The sequence below is a fragment of the Epinephelus lanceolatus genome, chromosome 6 (assembly GCF_041903045.1).
Source record: "Epinephelus lanceolatus isolate andai-2023 chromosome 6, ASM4190304v1, whole genome shotgun sequence".
Classification (NCBI taxonomy): domain Eukaryota; kingdom Metazoa; phylum Chordata; class Actinopteri; order Perciformes; family Serranidae; genus Epinephelus; species Epinephelus lanceolatus.
The window spans coordinates 29,794,844-29,814,830 of NC_135739.1; the positions used below are offsets into that span (position 1 = coordinate 29,794,844).

The 19,987-nt window shown below is 41.8% G+C and overlaps 1 protein-coding gene across 1 annotated transcript in view; it reads left to right on the forward strand.

The window, feature by feature from the left end:
• Window positions 1–10,223, forward strand: part of lurap1 (leucine rich adaptor protein 1) — a 19,622-nt gene extending 9,399 nt beyond the window's left edge. The window contains exon 2 of the mRNA XM_033621894.2: window positions 9,123–10,223. Within this exon, the coding sequence (XP_033477785.1) occupies window positions 9,123–9,986 (864 nt within the window). The 3' untranslated portion in view covers window positions 9,987–10,223. The remainder of the gene's footprint in view (window positions 1–9,122) is intronic.
• Window positions 10,224–19,987: the final 9,764 nt, after the last annotated feature.

A 19,987-nucleotide genomic window follows, 5' to 3' on the forward strand; every position in this document is an offset into this window, starting at 1 on the left:
CCTTTAAGGACAATTCTGTGTTTTTACAAGTTGGGTTTTATTTTCATAGCCATTTTTGGTTATGATAACATTGCACTCCCCAAAATAACTGAACAGTTCACTGCTATAATGAAGACAGATGGCAAGACACACAAGCGGTCAGCCAAGACAGCTTGTAAACAAGCCAAAAATATTATTGCAGATTAGACATGATGGCCAGAACTACAAAAATAAGACCTTAATTTTATCATGTTAATACTTAAAGATAAGGAGTTACTATTAGGCAATGTGCTATTTAAAAAAACAGGTATGACTAAGAACTATCTGTTAACAAAGCAGCATTTCGTAACATCTTGCACGTTTGAACAGTAAAGACGACGGAGCATCTGGAGTCACGCTTGTGAATCTGAGAAACAACGTGTTGATGTTTAAAAATAATCAGTTCAGACTTTTTATCTAAAACAAGTCAGACGTTTTGCGGCAGCTGCAGCCCCAGTTTATGTGCCTCGTGTAATTGTTGAATCACCATCTCTGCCTGGATGAAACCAATGTTCAAACATGTGATCCAAAACACTGCACCACAATTTGCTCCGCCACAAAATCCAAATTTTGATGGACAAAAAGTCCAAGAAAGTGTCCAAGGAAAATACAATCTGACAGAAACCCAAAGTCCAACATAATATCCATAACAGTAAACTTTCCAACAATGTTCTCAGTGCACGGTGTGAAGCTGTTGAAGGCAACTTGTGATGTGTTTGGGAGTCGTGGCACATTCACACAGGTTCCTTCTAGTTTAAATAACACAGAAGTAGGTCAGTCAAAGGCAGGGACTGAAACACACCTTCAGTTAAATTCCCTCATGCAGAGGAGATCACTGAAGTCTTACCATCAGCCATCTTCTCCTGTTGGTGTTTGTATTCTGTGCCAATGTTTTTTCCTGCAGCTCAGCTGTGTTACACTGAGGCAACAAGTACATGCTCTTAGACACGTATAAGCACCACAACCACTTGTTTTCAATGTTGCTTTATCTGTTGTGCAATTTTGGATTAAATAAATTGATTGTTTAGTCTGTTGAATTGCAAAAATAATAGGAAATGCCTGTCACCAGATCCCAAAGTGATGACTTCAGGCTGCTTATTTTGACTTATCACTGACCCAACTCCTAAAAAATACACATTTTAAAGTGATACAAAAGTTTAAGAAGCAGATAAATGAGATGTTGAAATGATTTATGATCATCCAACTGTCATCGCTTACCATTAAGCTGATCAGTTTTTGATCAGTAGACTCGTTTTTGACTTAAATGTACACAATATGTAGTCGTATAATCATATTTATCTTAATATATAATGACGAAAACTCTGTCTGTGTGTGTGTGTCTGTGTGTCTGTTCCATGTTTTTCTCCTCACTGACTTGGTCAATCCATGTGAAATTTGGCACAGTGGTAGAGGGTCATGGGAGGATGCGAATGAAGCAATATTACATCAATTGGCCAAAGGGGGGCGCTATAGCAACCGATTGAAATTGCAAACTTTGAATGGGCATATCTCATGCCCCGTATGTCGTAGAGACATGAAACTTTGCACAGAGATGCCTCTCCTCATGAGGAACAAATTTGCCTCAAGAGCCCATAACTTCCGGTTATACAGATTTTCCGCCATTTTGAATTTTTTGAAAAACACTTAAAAATCGATCTCTTCCTAGGAAGTTTGACCGATCTGCATGAAACTCGGTGAACATAATCTAGGGACCAATATCTGAAGTTCCCTCTTGGCAAAAGTTGGAAAACTTACTAAAACTGAGCTTCTATAAGGCAATGAATATTGCGGAGGGCGTGGCTCATCACATAAAGGTGTATAACATCTCAAGGGTTTCACCGATCACCACGCAACTTTGTAGGCATATGACCACACATAATCTGAGGGGACCCCTCCATTATTGACCCCATCAAACAAAATGGGGGCGCTAGAGAGCTAATTTCTTATCTAGGCCAAACCGCCATATTGATTTTTACTAAACTTGGTATATATGTAGAACAGGTCGCCTCAAGGTGACTAGAGGAATTTAACTCTAATTGGCAACTGGGTGGCGCTATAACAACAGAAAAATGCTTAAAAATGGCTAAAATGCAACAGATCGCTGTGGCTCCCCCTGTGGCCGAATCTTTTCATTCATTCATTCATCTTCTAACCGCTTCATCCTCTTGAGGGTCTGGAGCCTATCCCAGCTGACATCGGGCGAGAGGCAGGGTACACCCTGGACAGGTCGCCACACTATCGCAGGGCTGGCCGAATGTTTTGTTTTCTACTAATTTTTGGTATGACTAAGTCATAGTCATGGTATGGTATGCTGTACATAATCACGGAAACTGTCAGTCAGTCATTCTGTCTGTCCAACGTTTTTCTACTCACTGACGTGGTCAATCTATGTGAAACTGCACATAGGCATTGAGGATTGGCATAGGTAGAAGGTGACAAAGCTACCAATGGGCATGGACTAGTTTATCTTATAATGAATGAAATGTGATGGTATTATATTTATCCGTATTGTGTTTTTAGTAGAAATAGGTGTCATGAAAACAGGTCAGAATAAAGCAGATTCCTCTGCTACTGTAAGTAAAACAAGTGAAATCTCACTCAATCAGCAGATTTATTTTGAACTACAAATGATACTTAGCTGAATACTATTTGCAGTGCACACACTGTATCAGATGTAAGAGGCAGAAAAATGAGCTCTCCAGAATCCTATGGATCAGCCGGGAGGTGCTTGGCCTCATGCCTGAGCTGAAGAACTGAAATCTGCTCGGCTGTGTACTGATGGCACAAAAATGAGAAAAGATGATTAATGTGTGTTTTCAGTCCTCAATGCTGCAAAAGTCCAGGACATCCACTCTCTGCTCTAATCCTGACTGGTTTCACATTAAAAACCTTTTGGCCCCAGTTTGACCTTTTTCATGGGTTCTCTCTATAACGAGTTGGCATTACTTCATCGTATAATTAATGGCTATAATCTATCCGGAAATAATGAAAAGATAAAAGCGTTTCCTGCTGGAACAGCAGCAACACACACAGTGTAAGACACAGTTGGCGTGTAGGTAAACTGGATGGATTCCACTGTTGGTACAAGGATAGACATGAAAGCATCTTTAATTAAAAAACTATGAAATACAATTTGCATAAAGGACATAATAACATAACACAATGTAATATCGTCTTTGTGTTTTACAGTGTTGATATCTAGGTTGATGATTTTAAAAATGAAATAAAGCATTGCTGTTACAGTTCTGCTTGTTTTCCCCTGTCATTACATTATTGCTTTTATCCCATATTTATCTACTGAAAATGTTCTTTCTCAGGAACTGTGATAAGATTGAAAAACTAAGATTAAATGTGTAATTTGATACACCAGGATATCTTTTTGAGGAAGAAAATCTGTTTTCAGGACAGCGACTACTAATTATTTCGTTATTAGTTCATTAAATGATGAAATGAAATCAAAATATGTAACAAAACTTACAACTGAACTGAAACTGAAAATTGCTCATCACAATTTCTAAAGAAAGTCGTCATGACGCCAGGGAGTGTTTGGCATTTTTCCTTGAAGCCCTTTTTCCACCAAACACTTTCGGTACAGTACCTTTGAAACCAGAAGTAACCCTTCAGACATTGTACCTAGACCTTAGTGTTTCCACCGCAAACAGTACCCTTCTCAAGTGTGAGAGAAAGCATGAATTTAGCTACTTTTACTGCCACCCTCATTAGGCACTCAGTCTCTGCCAGCTTAAAAAAACCCTCAAACCTCAAACCTGAACCCCACCCCAAATGTCTGACTGTGACCCGGGATGCCAGCCGGTTTACAGCTACACACACACATGCAGACAGAAAGCTGTGGTTGTTGATCTTCTTTGTCTGGCAGCTCCTCCCTGCAATGTGTGCTTTTATGTGTGTGTGCATGTACAGTAGAGATGGAGGGATGGGATGAATGAGCAGATAGAGATATCTATATATTGATCCTCTATTCCATTTCTCCCTTTTATCTTACTCTCTTTATTCTTTTGTCCTTCATCTCCTGTTGTCAGATCTGTGTCTGCCAGTTGTGATTTGGCCCACAGTGTGGCCTGGCATCAGCAGATCTGCACCACACTGACCACACAGCTCATTTCTTTACATTCTGCTTCATCTCAGCTGCTCCAGCTGTCTGTTCAGCATGTTAGATTATGTGTGCATACCTGTTTTGTGAACAGTCACATTGTTACATTACATTCATTTGGCAGATGCATTTGTCAAAACCAAACGGAAACCTCCAGGGCTACAAAAAGAAGCTAAAGCAAAAGTGCCAAAAACTGCAGTTCCTTGAATGGCCACTTGAGGCTGGCTCATGAAGCCAGTCAATCCCCATAGACACTTATGTTAAAATGCTCAACTTTACTGCAGAAATAAACATGTACAAAATGGTTTTGGTCTCTTAGGCTAATTTTCCCCTTCTTGTCAACTATATTTGGGTGATATTTTTTAGAACTTAACCATTTACATTTTATTAAGGCTTAAAGTTATGCATAATTAAGGGCATGACGGGTTAGAGTTAGAGAGTGTCTGCCGATTGTGTCCTTAGCTTATCAGTCAGATCCACCCCTTGCTTCTCCATAGCTCTAGCCTCTCATCAAAATAGGGTCACTTCTTGCCCCGAAAATCCGAGATGGCGATGGCCGGAATGCCAATCTTGAGGCTTTAAAAGGGGAGTCTACAAACCAATGGGCGACGACATGGTGGCTATGTCCATTATTTTATAGTCTATGGTCCAAACAAGCCAGTTGAAAGTGCAATCCTTCCCAAAACACAGCTTAAGCTTGTTCGGAGAGCTCCAGTGAGATAAAAGTAAATGCTAGCATGTGTCAAAGTGTAGCCTGAAAAAGTTGGTTTTTCAGCCTTATGGGGACTCCTCTCTCATCTAAGGACAAACACCCAGTCCCCACAAGCTCAACCATGTAGTTTATTTCTGGATTAAGACTTGGTTTTTGGTTCAAATTAAAGTCATGCTTTGGTTAAAGTTTGGGTAAGGGTTGGGGTTATGCATGTACTGGTTATGGTTTAGGTTTGGTAAGTCAGTGTCCTCACAAGTGACATAAACAACCCATTCAAAGGTTTCAAGGCAATCAGACTAAACAGTGTTTAGCTGATGGTGTAGGCCCATATTACATGGGCATGGTTAACATAATGGGCTGTAAGTGATAGGAGTCAACCCGACCATATTCAACACGGGGATGCAGTATCATCTAAACTGATGGTTACCAACCTTTGTGACTTTCATCTCCTTGAAATGAAGCTGCTTGTGACCACTCAAGGATTATAGCCTGAAAGTGGACATAAATTGTGAGCAGTGGGCAACCAAAGGGGGATTTTTCCTTCTCTGTTTGTATCATTTGATGAATTTTTAAAGGCCTAGAGAGGTCAAAGTATCCAGTACCCTCAATGGTTTCCACAGTTTGGAATCCACTGATCTAAATCACCCATCTATAGTATTTAACCACAGTGGGCCTGATACAGAGAGAGATGAGGGGAAGACACCCAATGTGCTACAGTGGTTTTACCCAACGGCCAGCATTGCTGACTGGTTTAAACAAATGTCAGCCACCTCACATCATGAGGTACAAGATTATTTTCTGAACATACAGTACAGGCCAAAAGTTTGGACACACCTTCTCATTCAATGTGTTTTCTTTATTTTCATGACTATTTGCATTGTAGATTCTCACTGAAGGCATCAAAACTATGAATGAACACATGTGGAGTTATGTACTTAACAAAAAAAGGTGAAATAACTGAAAACATGTTTTATATTCTAGTTTCTTCAAAATAGCCACCCTTTGCTCTGATTACTGCTTTGCACACTCTTGGCATTCTCTCCATGAGCTTCAAGAGGTAGTCACCTGAAATGGTTTCCACTTCACAGGTGTGCCTTATCAGGGTTAATTAGTGGAATTTCTTGCTTTATCAATGGGGTTGGGACCATCAGTTGTGTTGTGCAGAAGTCAGGTTAATACACAGCCGACAGCCCTATTGGACAACTGTTAAAATTCATATTATGGCAAGAACCAATCAGCTAACTAAAGAAAAATGAGTGGCCATCATTACTTTAAGAAATGAAGGTCAGTCAGTCCGGAAAATTGCAAAAACTTTAAATGTGTCCCCAAGTGGAGTCGCAAAAACCATCAAGCGCTACAACGAAACTGGCACACATGAGGACCGACCCAGGAAAGGAAGACCAAGAGTCACCTCTGCTTCTGAGGATAAGTTCATCCGAGTCACCAGCCTCAGAAATCGCAAGTTAACAGCAGCTCAGATCAGAGACCAGATGAATGCCACACAGAGTTCTAGCAGCAGACCCATCTCTAGAACAACTGTTAAGAGGAGACTGCGCGAATCAGGCCTTCATGGTCAAATAGCTGCCAGGAAACCACTGCTAAGGAGAGGCAACAAGCTGAAGAGATTTGTTTGGGCCAAGAAACACAAGGAATGGACATTAGACCAGTGGAAATCTGTGCTTTGGTCTGATGAGTCCAAATTTGAGATCTTTGGTTCCAACCGCCGTGTCTTTGTGAGACGCAGAAAAGGTGAACGGATGGATTCCACATGCCTGGTTCCCACTGTGAAGCATGGAGGAGGAGGTGTGATGGTGTGGGGGTGTTTTGCTGGTGACACTGTTGGGGATTTATTCAAAATTGAAGGCACACTGAACCAGCATGGCTACCACAGCATCCTGCAGCGACATGCCATCCCATCCGGTTTGCGTTTAGTTGGACGATCATTTATTTTTCAACAGGACAATGACCCCAAACACACCTCCAGGCTGTGTAAGGGCTATTTGACCAAGAAGGAGAGTGATGGAGTGCTGCGGCAGATGACCTGGCCTCCACAGTCACCGGACCTGAACCCAATCGAGATGGTTTGGGGTGAGCTGGACCGCAGAGTGAAGGCAAAGGGGCCAACAAGTGCTAAACACCTCTGGGAACTCCTTCAAGACTGTTGGAAAACCATTTCAGGTGACTACCTCTTGAAGCTCATGGAGAGAATGCCAAGAGTGTGCAAAGCAGTAATCAGAGCAAAGGGTGGCTATTTTGAAGAAACTAGAATATAAAACATGTTTTCAGTTATTTCACCTTTTTTTGTTAAGTACATAACTCCACATGTGTTCATTCATAGTTTTGATGCCTTCAGTGAGAATCTACAATGTAAATAGTCATGAAAATAAAGAAAACGCATTGAATGAGAAGGTGTGTCCAAACTTTTGCCCTGTACTGTACATAGTTGCTTCTTTGTAGACTGAAGAATCTCAGGTTCTTAAAGACACTGAGATGGAGAGGGCTTTTTGTTTTTGTTTTGACATAAAAAATAGGTGTACCCATCGATGCAAACATTATGCAGGACCAACAGAAAATAGCTTGGCAGGTTGAAGGAATCAATATGTTCCACTCCACTGTTTTATTGATATAACCTCAAGGGTCATAAGGAGCCTATATAGGAAAAAAGATAGGTATACAAAGACTCCAAAGGTCAAAGATCAATTTCCCTTAACAAAAACTGCAGTTTTTGACTACGTCTATGTGAGTTTTGTTGTGAAATTACCCCTCACACAGTCTGTAAGAACCATGTAAAGTTATGTTTTTATGTGTAGTTATGTATGTGTATTTTGTCTGACTGTGATTGTTATGACTGGGCCTGCTGTTATATACAGAATATATCACCTAGTGTTGCATTATAACACTGCATATTTTGTATACGTTTTGTAAATCACAGTGGTGTACATTTACATTTACACATTTACTCAACTGTTTAAAGATATATTTAAGGTACTCTTATTTTCATTTCATGCCATTTTATACCTCCGTTCCACTACATTTAAGAGGGAAATATTGTACTTTTTATTCTCCTATGTTTGTGTGTCAGCTTTAGTACCTTACAAATTAAGATTTTATAACGAAACATATAACAAGCTTATAAAATAATATGCCTTTTTTAGGTTAGAGTACCCAACAAAATGCATCAGCAATAATATTCTAATAATATATATGTGTGATTTACTAATCTAACATTTTAAATGCAGGACTCTTACAAATTTAGTCTGGTAATATCCATTGTTTATAAATGTATTTATTTCACAATATGACTCCAGTAAACAGAGCCACAGCAGCCTTGAGGAAAAAAGACACTCTGTGGGGCCACAGTGAGACACAGGAAAAGTAATACAGAAAAAAAATTATTACGTGGAGAAAACTGAGATCCTGACAGACTAAAGGCTTAAGCTGTGCGAGAGACTGGTTATCTGCAGAGAGGGGTGGATAGCTTTGAATGTCGGTGCCATATATCACCTCTTGGCCCTGCACTTCACCGCAGACCTCTGCTAATGTATTCTAGGGAGGAATTTTCCATGACCGCAGCCGTCTTTTTCCTCTTATTCATCGTTTAGTTTTTTCAACCTCCCACACACACATCACATTAGAAGACACCAGTGGCTGTTATTTCTGGTTAATCATTTCTTTATTTATGATACCAGATGACATCATGACCAACTCAACATCTGAGTATTTTTGAAGCATTTATAGGTAATTTAGAGTCTTTTTTAAAGTTTTTTTAAACTTAATTACAAGTGTGTCATAGGCTATTTTCCACTGCATCACATTTCCATCTCTCAACAGTTTCATGTGCAGGATTAGTTTTAGTCAATATTCCCTGTTAACACTTTTAAACAGCCTAATCCAAACTGTCTCTCCTCTCCTTCATCCGTTCATCTCTCTCTCTCTGTTTTCTTTACATCTCTAAGCTTTTCCCCCTCTACCTTTACCTTATTTGTTTCCACATTGGTTGCTGCCTATACTGGGCCCGCCAGCTTCTGTTATACTTTACTTCCAATTATGGTAACCTGCAAAGGTTTAATAGCATTATAATGGTGTTTGCGCTTGCCTGTGGAGCCAAAGCTGAATGCTTAAAGTAAATATCTGCAGAGTCCTTGTGGTTTCCCAGGTTCATAGTTTGTCTGGTTCTCGTGTATAACTTTTTCCCCATTGCAGACATAAAACATGAACATAATGAAAATAGTCATAAACTTTGTAATTTCATCCCTATCTCCTTTTTTTATTTCTCCGCAGGCTCACTTGCGCTCGGTGGATGTAAAGATCTTGCAGCAGCTGTTGGCGGTCCATGAAGGCATCGAGGCAGTGAAATGGCTGCTGGAGGAGCGCAGCACGCTGACAAGCCGCTGCAGCAGCCTAACCAGCAGCCAGTACAGCCTGGGCGAGGGCCCCGACACCTCCTGGAGAGGCTCCTGGAGCAGCCTGCAGGACCCCAACGACAAGCTGGACAACATCTCCATCGGCAGCTACTTGGACACCCTGGCGGATGACATGGATGAGTATTGCCCCTCAAGCTCGGAGTCGGTTATTTGCTCCACCACACCGCTGGTGTCAGAGGCTACTGCTGGGGGCCGGACAGGGGGAGGCCCTGGGGCCACGGTAACAGCAGCTGGGGTAGGTGTGAGGTCTGGTACTGGGACTGGAAGTGGGAATCGGGCTGGGCCAAATGAAAATGGAAATGGGGTTGGAAATGGGATGGAGGTGAAAAGTGGACCAGGGACTGGGGTTACCAGTGCTATTACTGGGACTGGGACTGGGAAACCAGCTGCTCCTGTCAGCTCTCCGCAAGCCCAGTCTGAAAGCCCTAAACAAGATGCTCCGGTCTGGACCAAGGCTGCAGAGACAGGTAAAGGAAGCCCAGTTTCTAAGGACAATACCGTCAAGGCTAATGGTATCCTGGAGAAACCAGTCACACAAACAGGCAGCCCAACCCGCTCCAGCCTCAACGAGAAACTGGGAACCAGCCAGAGCCCCAAACTCAAACCTTACAAAAACGGAAAGATTGAGTTGGATACCTGCAAAATGAACGGCAAAATGCATCTGGAGTATGACGCGCACTGGCGGTGGGTGCAGTCGCAAGAAGATGTGACGTTTTTGTAAGAAGGATAATAACAGAGAGGACTAAAGCCACTATTGAACGCTCCCTCTGTGACATCAAAGACCAGATCACTGACAGATCGAAGAAGAGGAGTGAACTGCTGTTGTGAAATGCACATAGCAAGGCTTTCCTTGTCGAAAGACACTGGGTTTGAAAGACAAAGAATTACTGTCCTGTTGTTCCCTCCTGTGACTGCACTAACTTTCTATTAAACATTGATGTCAGTATTACGGTGGAAACACATTTCAGGATTTGACCACATTTAGCCAAACTGGGCTGCCTCACACAAACTTAGGAAAACCAGTTTTGAAATCCTGTGTCATGGTTTTTCTCAGGGTCTTTGCATTCCCTGATTTCTTTTCTTTTCTTTTTTTTGTTTTGTTTCCTAAAGCACAGTGAAACAATCTGCTGGAGAGCTGAGACACATTTTCAGACTGCTTGATATCAACCAATGTAAATTAGAAGATTTGAGTTTAAACTTGATCTATAATTAAAATATAATTTGATATGTTCTGTGGTGGAACAACTCCACTGCTAGCAGCACTGATAGAGTCGATTGTGCTGCACTGAAGTTAGTGGAAGACCAAAGTTTTCCCCTTCTATTGAGTCACAAATTAAATTTATGGTACAAACCCTTTGTCTCTGATGGTATAAAACCAAGCACTTGATGGTTATAGACAGTATTACTTGATAAAGTATTAACAAAACATACATATTAAACACCTTTTGATAAAATCTGTGAGCGTGTTTCTCCCCAAACTTGTAGCTGCCTGAACAAAAAGTAGAAGATATTAAAATATCAGCACTGAGGTTAGTAAAAGTTTCCCTCACTGCGAAATACTGTATCCATTTGTGTCTTTGTAGAGCTAAATACCTTCAGTGCTTAATTCACCATCTGCAATATTGTATATTCACTGAATCGCAATACAGCTACTCTGTGCATCAGGTACTAGTCGTGACTGGTTGTAGACAAATACTGAATATGGCTGAATTTTTTTTTTTTCACTTTAACCGTTATGGTAACCTGTGTAGGTTTTTTCTAAGCAGATGTTGTGCCTGATTGGTGTAAACCTTAACTACATATGCCTGTACTTTACACTCCTGAGATGACTGCACTGCTGTTATGATAATCTGAGTTTTTCGACTCATTCTATGCTTATTATTTTTGCCTCCTCCTGGCCTCTTGCTTGCGTGTACAAATGGCTAGACCAACAGTCTGTGTGCGCTCGCCATGTGAGTGTTGACTGGCAAATGTGTTAACGTTGGCTGGGTGGATATTGCATGCCCTGTGCTGAGAATTTTATTGGTGAAATATTAGAAATGCGTGGAGGACCTAAAATAATCAGAGACGAAAAGCAATATTTCTTGAAGATTTTCTAGTGGCTTACATAAGCAGCCTCTTCTCAGCAAAGTCTAATATTATTGTCTGTTCTTCAGGAGTTTCCAAAACTACTGACAGGGAGAGGATGTGTGTGTGTGTTATGTGTGTGTGTGCGTGAGACAGATGCCGACTGCCTGCCTGAGCACAGCTGGCCTGTCAGGTCTGGATAAGAATAGACGAGTCCCAAAGGATTTCAAGCGTTTTCAGCTCATTCATCACGGCGTCACTACATCTCCTACCAGTCTGCAGTTTGTCATGTTAATGCTGCAGGGGCAGTGCGACACGTTTGATAGACGGAGGAGAACATATTACATAATCAGTACATAACTTTTTATGCTACAGTAGCCTACACCTTGACGAAAAAAAAAATTGTAGAAGGTCTGACTTACCCTCTTTCCTACCTTGGATACCATCTCAAATCGTTCCTTTTAGTGCTGGGAATTGTTTGAAACTCTTCAATTCTAGTGCTGATTATATACCGCAGTCAGTACCAAGGAAGGAGTATAGACCATTTCAAGAAGTCTTTCACTTGCTGGGAAACAACACATTCTCACCCTGACCTCATCACATATTGACAATTGGTTAAGGACCTTCCAATTCCTGATACGATGTGAAACGTCTCCTAGGTGCTTTGGTTGTTGACGGTCTGTCCCAACAACTCACACGTGGTTGGGTTTGGGCAACAAAAGCACGTGGTTAGATTTAGGAAAAAAAGAACTGGGTCTGGCTTCATAATCTTGCGGGACGTGAACACCGCTCTCTGGGGTGAAAGTTGGTGTTGGACCAATCCACTACCCGCCTGCGCTACTTGGACTTTCATTGTCTTAACGTTCATTCTTATCCTGCCGCATTTCCCCCCCTACCCGATGCCGACTTTAAAGAACAGCTTTTTTTCGTCAGTGTCTGACACCGCAAGTCACTGCCCGAGCGCTGGATTTCGACGAATTCAGAGTGAGATCAGGTTGTAGGAACCTACATCATTGTCATCACCCAGCCACTACTACACCAAAGCAGTATATGAAACGCTGAACCATAGTCCTCCTGACCTGAAACTTGATGTCAGAAATAAAGGTCCATGTCTTCGCTAAAGAAACAAACCAGCACTAAGCGTAGGTTGCAGCGGTCAGACGAAAGAAGTGGACACCATCGAGAAAATCCAGGATCTGTAGCGCTGATTTCATTACCAGTAAGTTTCGCAATGCTACGGAGTATGGAAATGACAAGACACAGAAATGTTTTTTTCATTTAATTCATAGCTGTTGTTAGCTTGAATAAGCTAATGCTCATTTATCAACAGTCTGAAAAGAGGAAGAGGAGCATTTGTATTAGTGTTTGCTGAGTTTCTGTCTTGTTGTTTTTATTTTACAAAATATTGCGAAACTTACTGCTCATGAAATGAGCGGTACAGACTCTGGAGTTTACCAGTGGGGTCAAGATCTTCGTCTGACACTTTGCTCTGGTTTATTTCTTTAGAGAAGCAATGGACTTTTATTTGTGACATCAAGTCTGTATCTTGTCGAGCTGAAAATAACCAGTCATTGAGCAGCAAGGTCCTAAAACTAATCACGCCATTTCCCACGGTGTGTATTTCAGTTGCAGAAGACTATGGTTCGGCGTTTCACATGCTGTTTTCATGCTGTAGTGGCTGGACTGAAAGCCTAAGTGGAACCGCAATGTCGTTTCCTAGCAACCAAAAGACGCCTTGAATCGGTCTATTCGGTTTGATACACAGCCCTAGTCCATCCTGTTCTGGGCCTACTATTTTATATGTTTTATGTGTTTAAAGAAAGATGTGTAAAACATTTTTTTTTAACCAACCCAATAGACCGTCCGCTAAGCTCCATTCCCTTTAGTTTATGTCCCTATGTATGCCCGCCAAGCTTTTTCTTCTAGCATTTATGCAGTTAATAACGTTAATGTTGCAGATTCACAACAATAAATATTAAGTCAGTTTTGAGAAAAATGGGTCTTTGATTTCAGACAGAGGTACACAGAAGGACGCTTCTCATTTTTAGCCAACAGCTGCTAATTTTGCTGTCTGAAATGACATCTGTCTCTGTCAGATGACATGCTAATGATTGAGTTTACCTTAAAGTGGGGATGGATTAAGCACACTCTTTAATCCACCCCTTACACTATTAGACGTCAACATCTGAAGAAATCTGAAACTTGACAGGCCTGTTGTGCCTAGTGTATAGAAGGGTTTGGCGAACGGTCAATTGTTGCTTGAATCTGGCTCTTTCCCTCCATGTTAAGAGTCAACTGCTTGCATTAATATATAACACACAACTTGTTGTTATACTGTGTCGACTTGGAGTCAACTACAGCCAGTCCATCTTCGATCTTCTGCCAGGTCTTAGTGCAAAAAAATCATTAAAGGCAGCTACAGTAAGATGTTATACTCCGCATCTCCATTTGTTTGAGCCACTGAAGTGTTTCCTTCCTCCTCCTCCTGCCTTTCTTTTCACCCTACTTTCCACCACCACCACCACCACCACCACACTGGTTCGATGGAAATGCTCCGTCTGTGCCAACACACACATCATGCACACACAATGCCCTCTCGCTTTGAGACAGCACCATAAAGCCGGCACCACAGAAACAGCAACTGTAGGCTGGTCCTGGAGACAGGGAAGGAAAACTGTGCTCAGACTGGACCTTGAACTCTTGGACGAGTTGGAACATTTTAAAAAATCCTTTTCTTTCCCTCTAAATCTCTCTGAAAACAAAAAGAATAGCCCCTATCCATCGCTGGATAAGTATTTCAACCATGGTATATCATCCAGCCACAGACATGAAGTCATTTGAAACCTCCTTCCCTTTTTAACATATGTGTTGGCTGTAAAGCAACATTGCATGCCAGAGAGACTGTCTGCTCCGCTAGTTTGTGGTTTTCTTTCCAAATTTGCCAAGCCATATGGAAAAAAACAACAACTACATTTTAGTGCTGGGAACAAACCTGTAAAACACATTACATTAAGCTGTAGTGTGTGTCTCTGAAGGTACACTGCAGCACAAGATGTTGTTTCAGTCGATCCAGTTTAAAATTAGAAAATGTTTAAAACTGCTCATTGGCAGAGATTTAATGAGTGATGACAGTCTAGATGCCAGGACAAATAGCTTGTGCCCTGATTGTTTTTGAAAGAAGGATAATAACTGCTTTGTGCATGGACGAGAATGGAAGTGATACTAACTGGCAAGCTGGTGGAAAATACCTTTCAGTCAAAGCTTTCCAGCATTTTTTTAGAGGTTATGGAGGTAAACACAGCCTGGCAGGCTCGCTCCCTCAAATCTTACCGGCCTATTCTTTTATGATGTCCAGGATTTATCAGATGCCCAGTGCGTGGTGTGTTTGCCTTGGCTTCAGGTGCCAGGCACCCTCCAGCTATTCTGGGCAACAAGACAAACAGCATGATTACATAGACGAGTGGACATCCACACGGTTGCCATGACAATGAGAGCAAGCAGGCTTCAGCTCTAGCTGCCACATAAAACAATGTTCACTGCGGAGCTAGTGGCAATAGGCAGTATTGTTTGAATGAGGGCAGATGAGATGAAAGAGACGACTGGTGACGCATTTAACAGTCAGAGTCTGAATAATAACCATTACAATGATGTTTAACTCCTTCATAGGAGATTTCTGATAAATCCTGATCACATTTTCAGGTACCCCTTCCTAGTAAGGCAGTTTATTCATGTTTTATTGATCAGTTATAAACCTTCTGTTAATGGCTTATTAACATTTACAACTGTGGACTAAATGGATTTAGAAGGTTAGACACCCATGAGCATTGATTGATGGATTACCAATATCTGACTGCATTATTACCAAATACAAAAAAGGACTAACGCCATCCAATGAGATTTTTTATAACCTCGGGAACCAAAATTTGTCCTAATTAACGATTGTAAGTGATCTATAAAGGACTGGTAAATTATTTATTAACCACTGACATAGCCATCACTTACTTAAACACTATAACTGGTGCTTTCCAAAGTGTTACCCATTTTCATTGTAATCTGCCAAGCTCCAGCAAAGAAATGTAATACTATTTAATGCATTAGCTACCAGAAATCAGCCATGCAGGCTGACTGAGGGAATGTGAATTAATATGGCTGCTGTATTAGTATTAGTAAGTAAAGTATTTGTTCATTATTTTTGAAAACTTTTTGACAAGCTTTCTTCACAGTGAAAATATTTTAATGCCAGTGATGCTTTCCTGGTTAAATGAATAATGAAATGAAGTAAAATATTAGATTTCTCATTGCCATGGACAGCTCAAACGTACATCTTTCTTGTCCAGGTGCTGAGTGCAAACTGTAATTGTGATGTCATCCTCTCAAGGACTCACAACACTGTCAACCGCTCCCTTTAAACTCTTCTATTTTTACCACATAACAACTCAACAAGGAGCCAATTTGGGCTCTAAACAAATGTTTTCTATTGTAAAAATAGATTTTTTAAAGGAAGTAATTAACAGAGTTGCTGAGAAATCACAAGCTATCCAGGGTAAAACTAAACTTACTTTTTTCATTGTCATTGCAGCACAACAATCTGATTCTGCACAGTAATTCCCTGCACATGTAGTCATTGCTGATGCCAGTCTTGCTTCCATCGTCTCACACTCCCTACTGCTCTGTTCAGCATTAGCACACAGCTCATCCACTCTTTCTATTAGCCACCTGAAATGCTGTCAAGAGCCCTTTTCCTCCACATTTTGGCCATTTTTAAGAAGCTAAAAGACAGACTGGTTGTGCCTCTCTGGAGGCAGAATAGAGGGATAAACAGCAAACTGAGCGCCGTAGCACACAGCATGCAGCTAAAAAGGAAGCTTCCACTCCCGGTGTCCTGCTGTTTTCTTCCTTCCTCTTATACATACACAAACACACACAAGCACAATGTATCCCAGGACTGATGCGGATCTCTTGGTACCTGACAGCTCCTTGAAGAGCACCATTAAGCATTTCCTTTCCTTGAATCTTATTTATCCCTCTGTGTGTGTGTGTTGTTTTTGTTCACATCCCAAAACGGCTCAAAGAAATGGAAGTGAATTGAAATAAACCCCACTGAGAGCACACTGGGCTCTGAACTGGGTCCAAAACTTAACTTGGGCAACACAAAGCTTAGAGGACTGAAAAATAAAAAGCCACAGAGACCGACTGCAGTTCACTGGATCAGTCCAATCGATATTTTGCTTGAGTGAGTGGAATGGTTTTTATTTCCATGGTACGATGCATTTTTATTATTTTGTTATGCAATGTGAGAGAAAAATGTTTTTTTCTTTGTAAAGTGGAAATGTTCAACTGATTGTGGTCATCAATGTGGAGAATTATATTATGCAGTATGTAAATTATATGAGCTTATCCAATGATTAAAGATATTTTAAATGTTTTTGCTTGTGTGTTTATTCCTTTCTCAAATAAGGAAGAGGGAGATCACAGTAAAGTTGTTCATGAAAACGTCCTAGTCAGCAGGTTGACCTCTTGATCCTTTGGACAAACTCTGGCACTGTATCAGTATCACAGTTTCCTCGAGAAAAAGCAAATAAACTTAAAAACTCCCTGCACTCTTTTGGTCAGCAGCTGCCTTTCTCTCCTGACCTCTTAATGTATACTACTCTGAGTGCTTTCAGTGAACCTCATGGAGATTTTTAATCAATACTTGGCTCAGCCCTCCCACAAAGGTTTATCAATACAGATCCATTAGCACTAGAGCACTCAATGGCCATTTCCCAAAAACAATTCCAAAGACGACGGGAGAGTCTGCGGTTCGATGGAACTGGGGAAGGCCAGGTGGATGAATATGAACTATATAAATACGTATACATTATGTGTATATACACAGTTCATCTTTTGGAGATCTCCTTTGTAACAGCGTTTGTAAATGTAAGGTTAGACATAGGCCGTGTTTCTGTCTCAAGCTTTTACTTTAAAATCATCATCAGGAGCAGTTTGGTGTCAGGAAACTAAAGCACATGCACACCAATCAGCCACAATATTGACTTCACACTGACAGGTGAAGTCAGTAAAATTGATCGTCTTATCACAATGTGATGCTCTGCTTGGAACTATGAGACATGTCATCCACGTGTCCTGATGGCAGTGCCCTTCCAGCAGAATGATGCACTATGCCACACTGCAAAAACTGCTCAGGAATGGCCCAAGGAACATCACAAAGAGCTAAAGGCCTGGCCTCCAAATTCCCCAAATCCCAATCTGATTGAGCATCCTTGCTATGTATTTGTACCTCACCTCGCAAAACACATGACTTAAAGTATCCGCTGCCAATGCCCTGGTGCCGGACACCACAGAGGTCCCGTTCCCATGCCTCAACAGAGCCAAGTCTGATCCAAGGAGACCCCACCTTCGATGGGACATAGCTCTGGGGTACCGGTACCTCACCACTCAAATTGCTTTTTACACTTCTACATTCACCCGTTCACACACACAGTCACACACTGGTGGCCGAGGCTACCACACCTGGTCCCACCTGCTACTCAGTAACCATTCACACACTCTCACACACACTGATGGAATCGCCATCGGGAGCAACTGAGAGTTCAGTATCTTGCCCAAGGATACTCCGACATGCAGACTGGAGGAGCTGGGGATTGAATCTTCCAATTACTGGACGACTCCCTCTACCGGTGAGCCGTAGCTGCCTGGCCCACAGATGCTTGATCAGATTGAGATTGGGAATTTGGAGGCCAGGTTGATGTGTGGCATGGTGCATTGTCCTGCTGGGGAGGGGGACAGTGCCTTCGGGAAATGTGGACATGACGTGGTGAAATTGGTCTGCAATGGTGTTTGGATGGGTGGTACAAGCCAAGCAGAGGTGTGAAAAAGTAATGACAAATTATGAGAAAGCAAATCAACTATATATTCACATGAGATTTTGTTACAGAGCTTACTTGACTCTCAAAGACATCAGATTGTGCTGCTGTTTCCCTGTTTCCAGTATCTGTGCTAAGCTAACCAGCTGCTGCCTGTAGCCTCACATTTACCATTCAAATACAGCTCCGCTCAAATCAGCTGACATCATCCCACGTGTGTGTTTGTGGATAAATCCAGTGTTATTCATGTCCCCCCACCCCTCTGGTTACAGTTCAGCAGAAATGCGATTGATCTGCTCTGATGGGGGGCAGATAGTATCAGCCTTGGGTGATCTAACTGAACTGCTGAAAAAAAAAACTGGACTGGGCTGGATTATAAAGGAGGAGAGGCTGGTGGGGGATGTGATGTGATGCCCTTGTGTGTTTTTGGCAGATCTGAACATAAGCTGGTCGGGTTAACAGATTACTGTGACAATGGTGGTGGTAGGGGGTGGGAGGTGAGAAGGTGGTGTTGGTGTAAGGAGGATGGGTGTGATGATGCCCTCTGGGTGGGTGAAAGCCAGGACGTGGATTAGTCAAGGGTGCTTAGTGTGGTCGTCCTCTTTTGTCTGCTTTAAACTGAATGTGGCTGTTTCTCCCTGTCCACTGTCACCAATCTGATTTGGCCAGGACCTCTGTCTACCAGACACAGGCTCAGGGGCCCAAAGTGTCAGGGGCCTTGCCTGGCCTTCACCTGCAAATTGTCACTCAGATTAACATGTACTGATGAGGAAGAGCCTCAGAATGACACAAAAAGCTCACAAAGAGATGCAAAGCCACCACAAAGTCACTGGTTCTGGTTTCTGTGTGCAGGGGCACATTCTCTCATAATCCGCCCATGCCTCCAGCAACCAGTGACTTTGTTGTTGTCAGGTGGGGTGCTGTCAGTGCAGTGTTTCATGCGTTTATCACCTCATAAAAGTAACAGCTTCACAATGATGTCACCAAAGACAGCTAAGAGTGCACTCAGAAACTATCATCAGTCCTGTTTCTTTGTTTCTATGATTTTTTTCTGTTGATTGATAAAAATACAATAGCTAAAATCAGCATCTATGTATAAATGGTGAGTTGGGTTGATTAGCATGAATGTTGCAATATGTTATGTTTAAATAATGAATGGAAACAGGCACTTAGATATTGGATGGGAGCCTTTGCATTGCTGCTCTAAACACTTGTATTGAGCTGAGTGAAACGAGGAAAGCATTCATGCACACTGACATTGTGCAGCTCTGTTGAGATGATGGACTGCTGTGTTTCAAGGCTGGTGTCAGTGTCAGCCATTGATTTTCACAGTCCAGGAGACAGTGGTTTAGTCTGGTAATGCACAGCTCTGCTAATTGACACAGGCTAAGTGTTTGCGGCTGTTGTTGACGCCTATGTCAGCAGAGACTTTTCTTTTACAACTGACAACCACAAGAAGCCATGAGACCAGCAGATGTTGAGCGAGACTGAAAAGCAGCAGCATTTTAACTGCCAGGTAATCGACTGATTATGCAAATGCCACGGCTTCAACCTGCGTCCTATTCAGAGGCCTGACAGGGTATTTTTATTTCCACTTGAGTGTGTTTTTTTCCACAGTGGGTGGTAAGTATATGGAGTGCATGTAAACAATGTGAGCAGGCTGTAAAAGCACAGTCAAACAGTGGGAAGGAGAAAGGTTTCCTGCCTGTAAGACAGGGTGGAGGACCCAAGAGAGACAAGGAGAATCATGGACAAAAAGAATAATTTGACATGTTCGCAAATATACTTA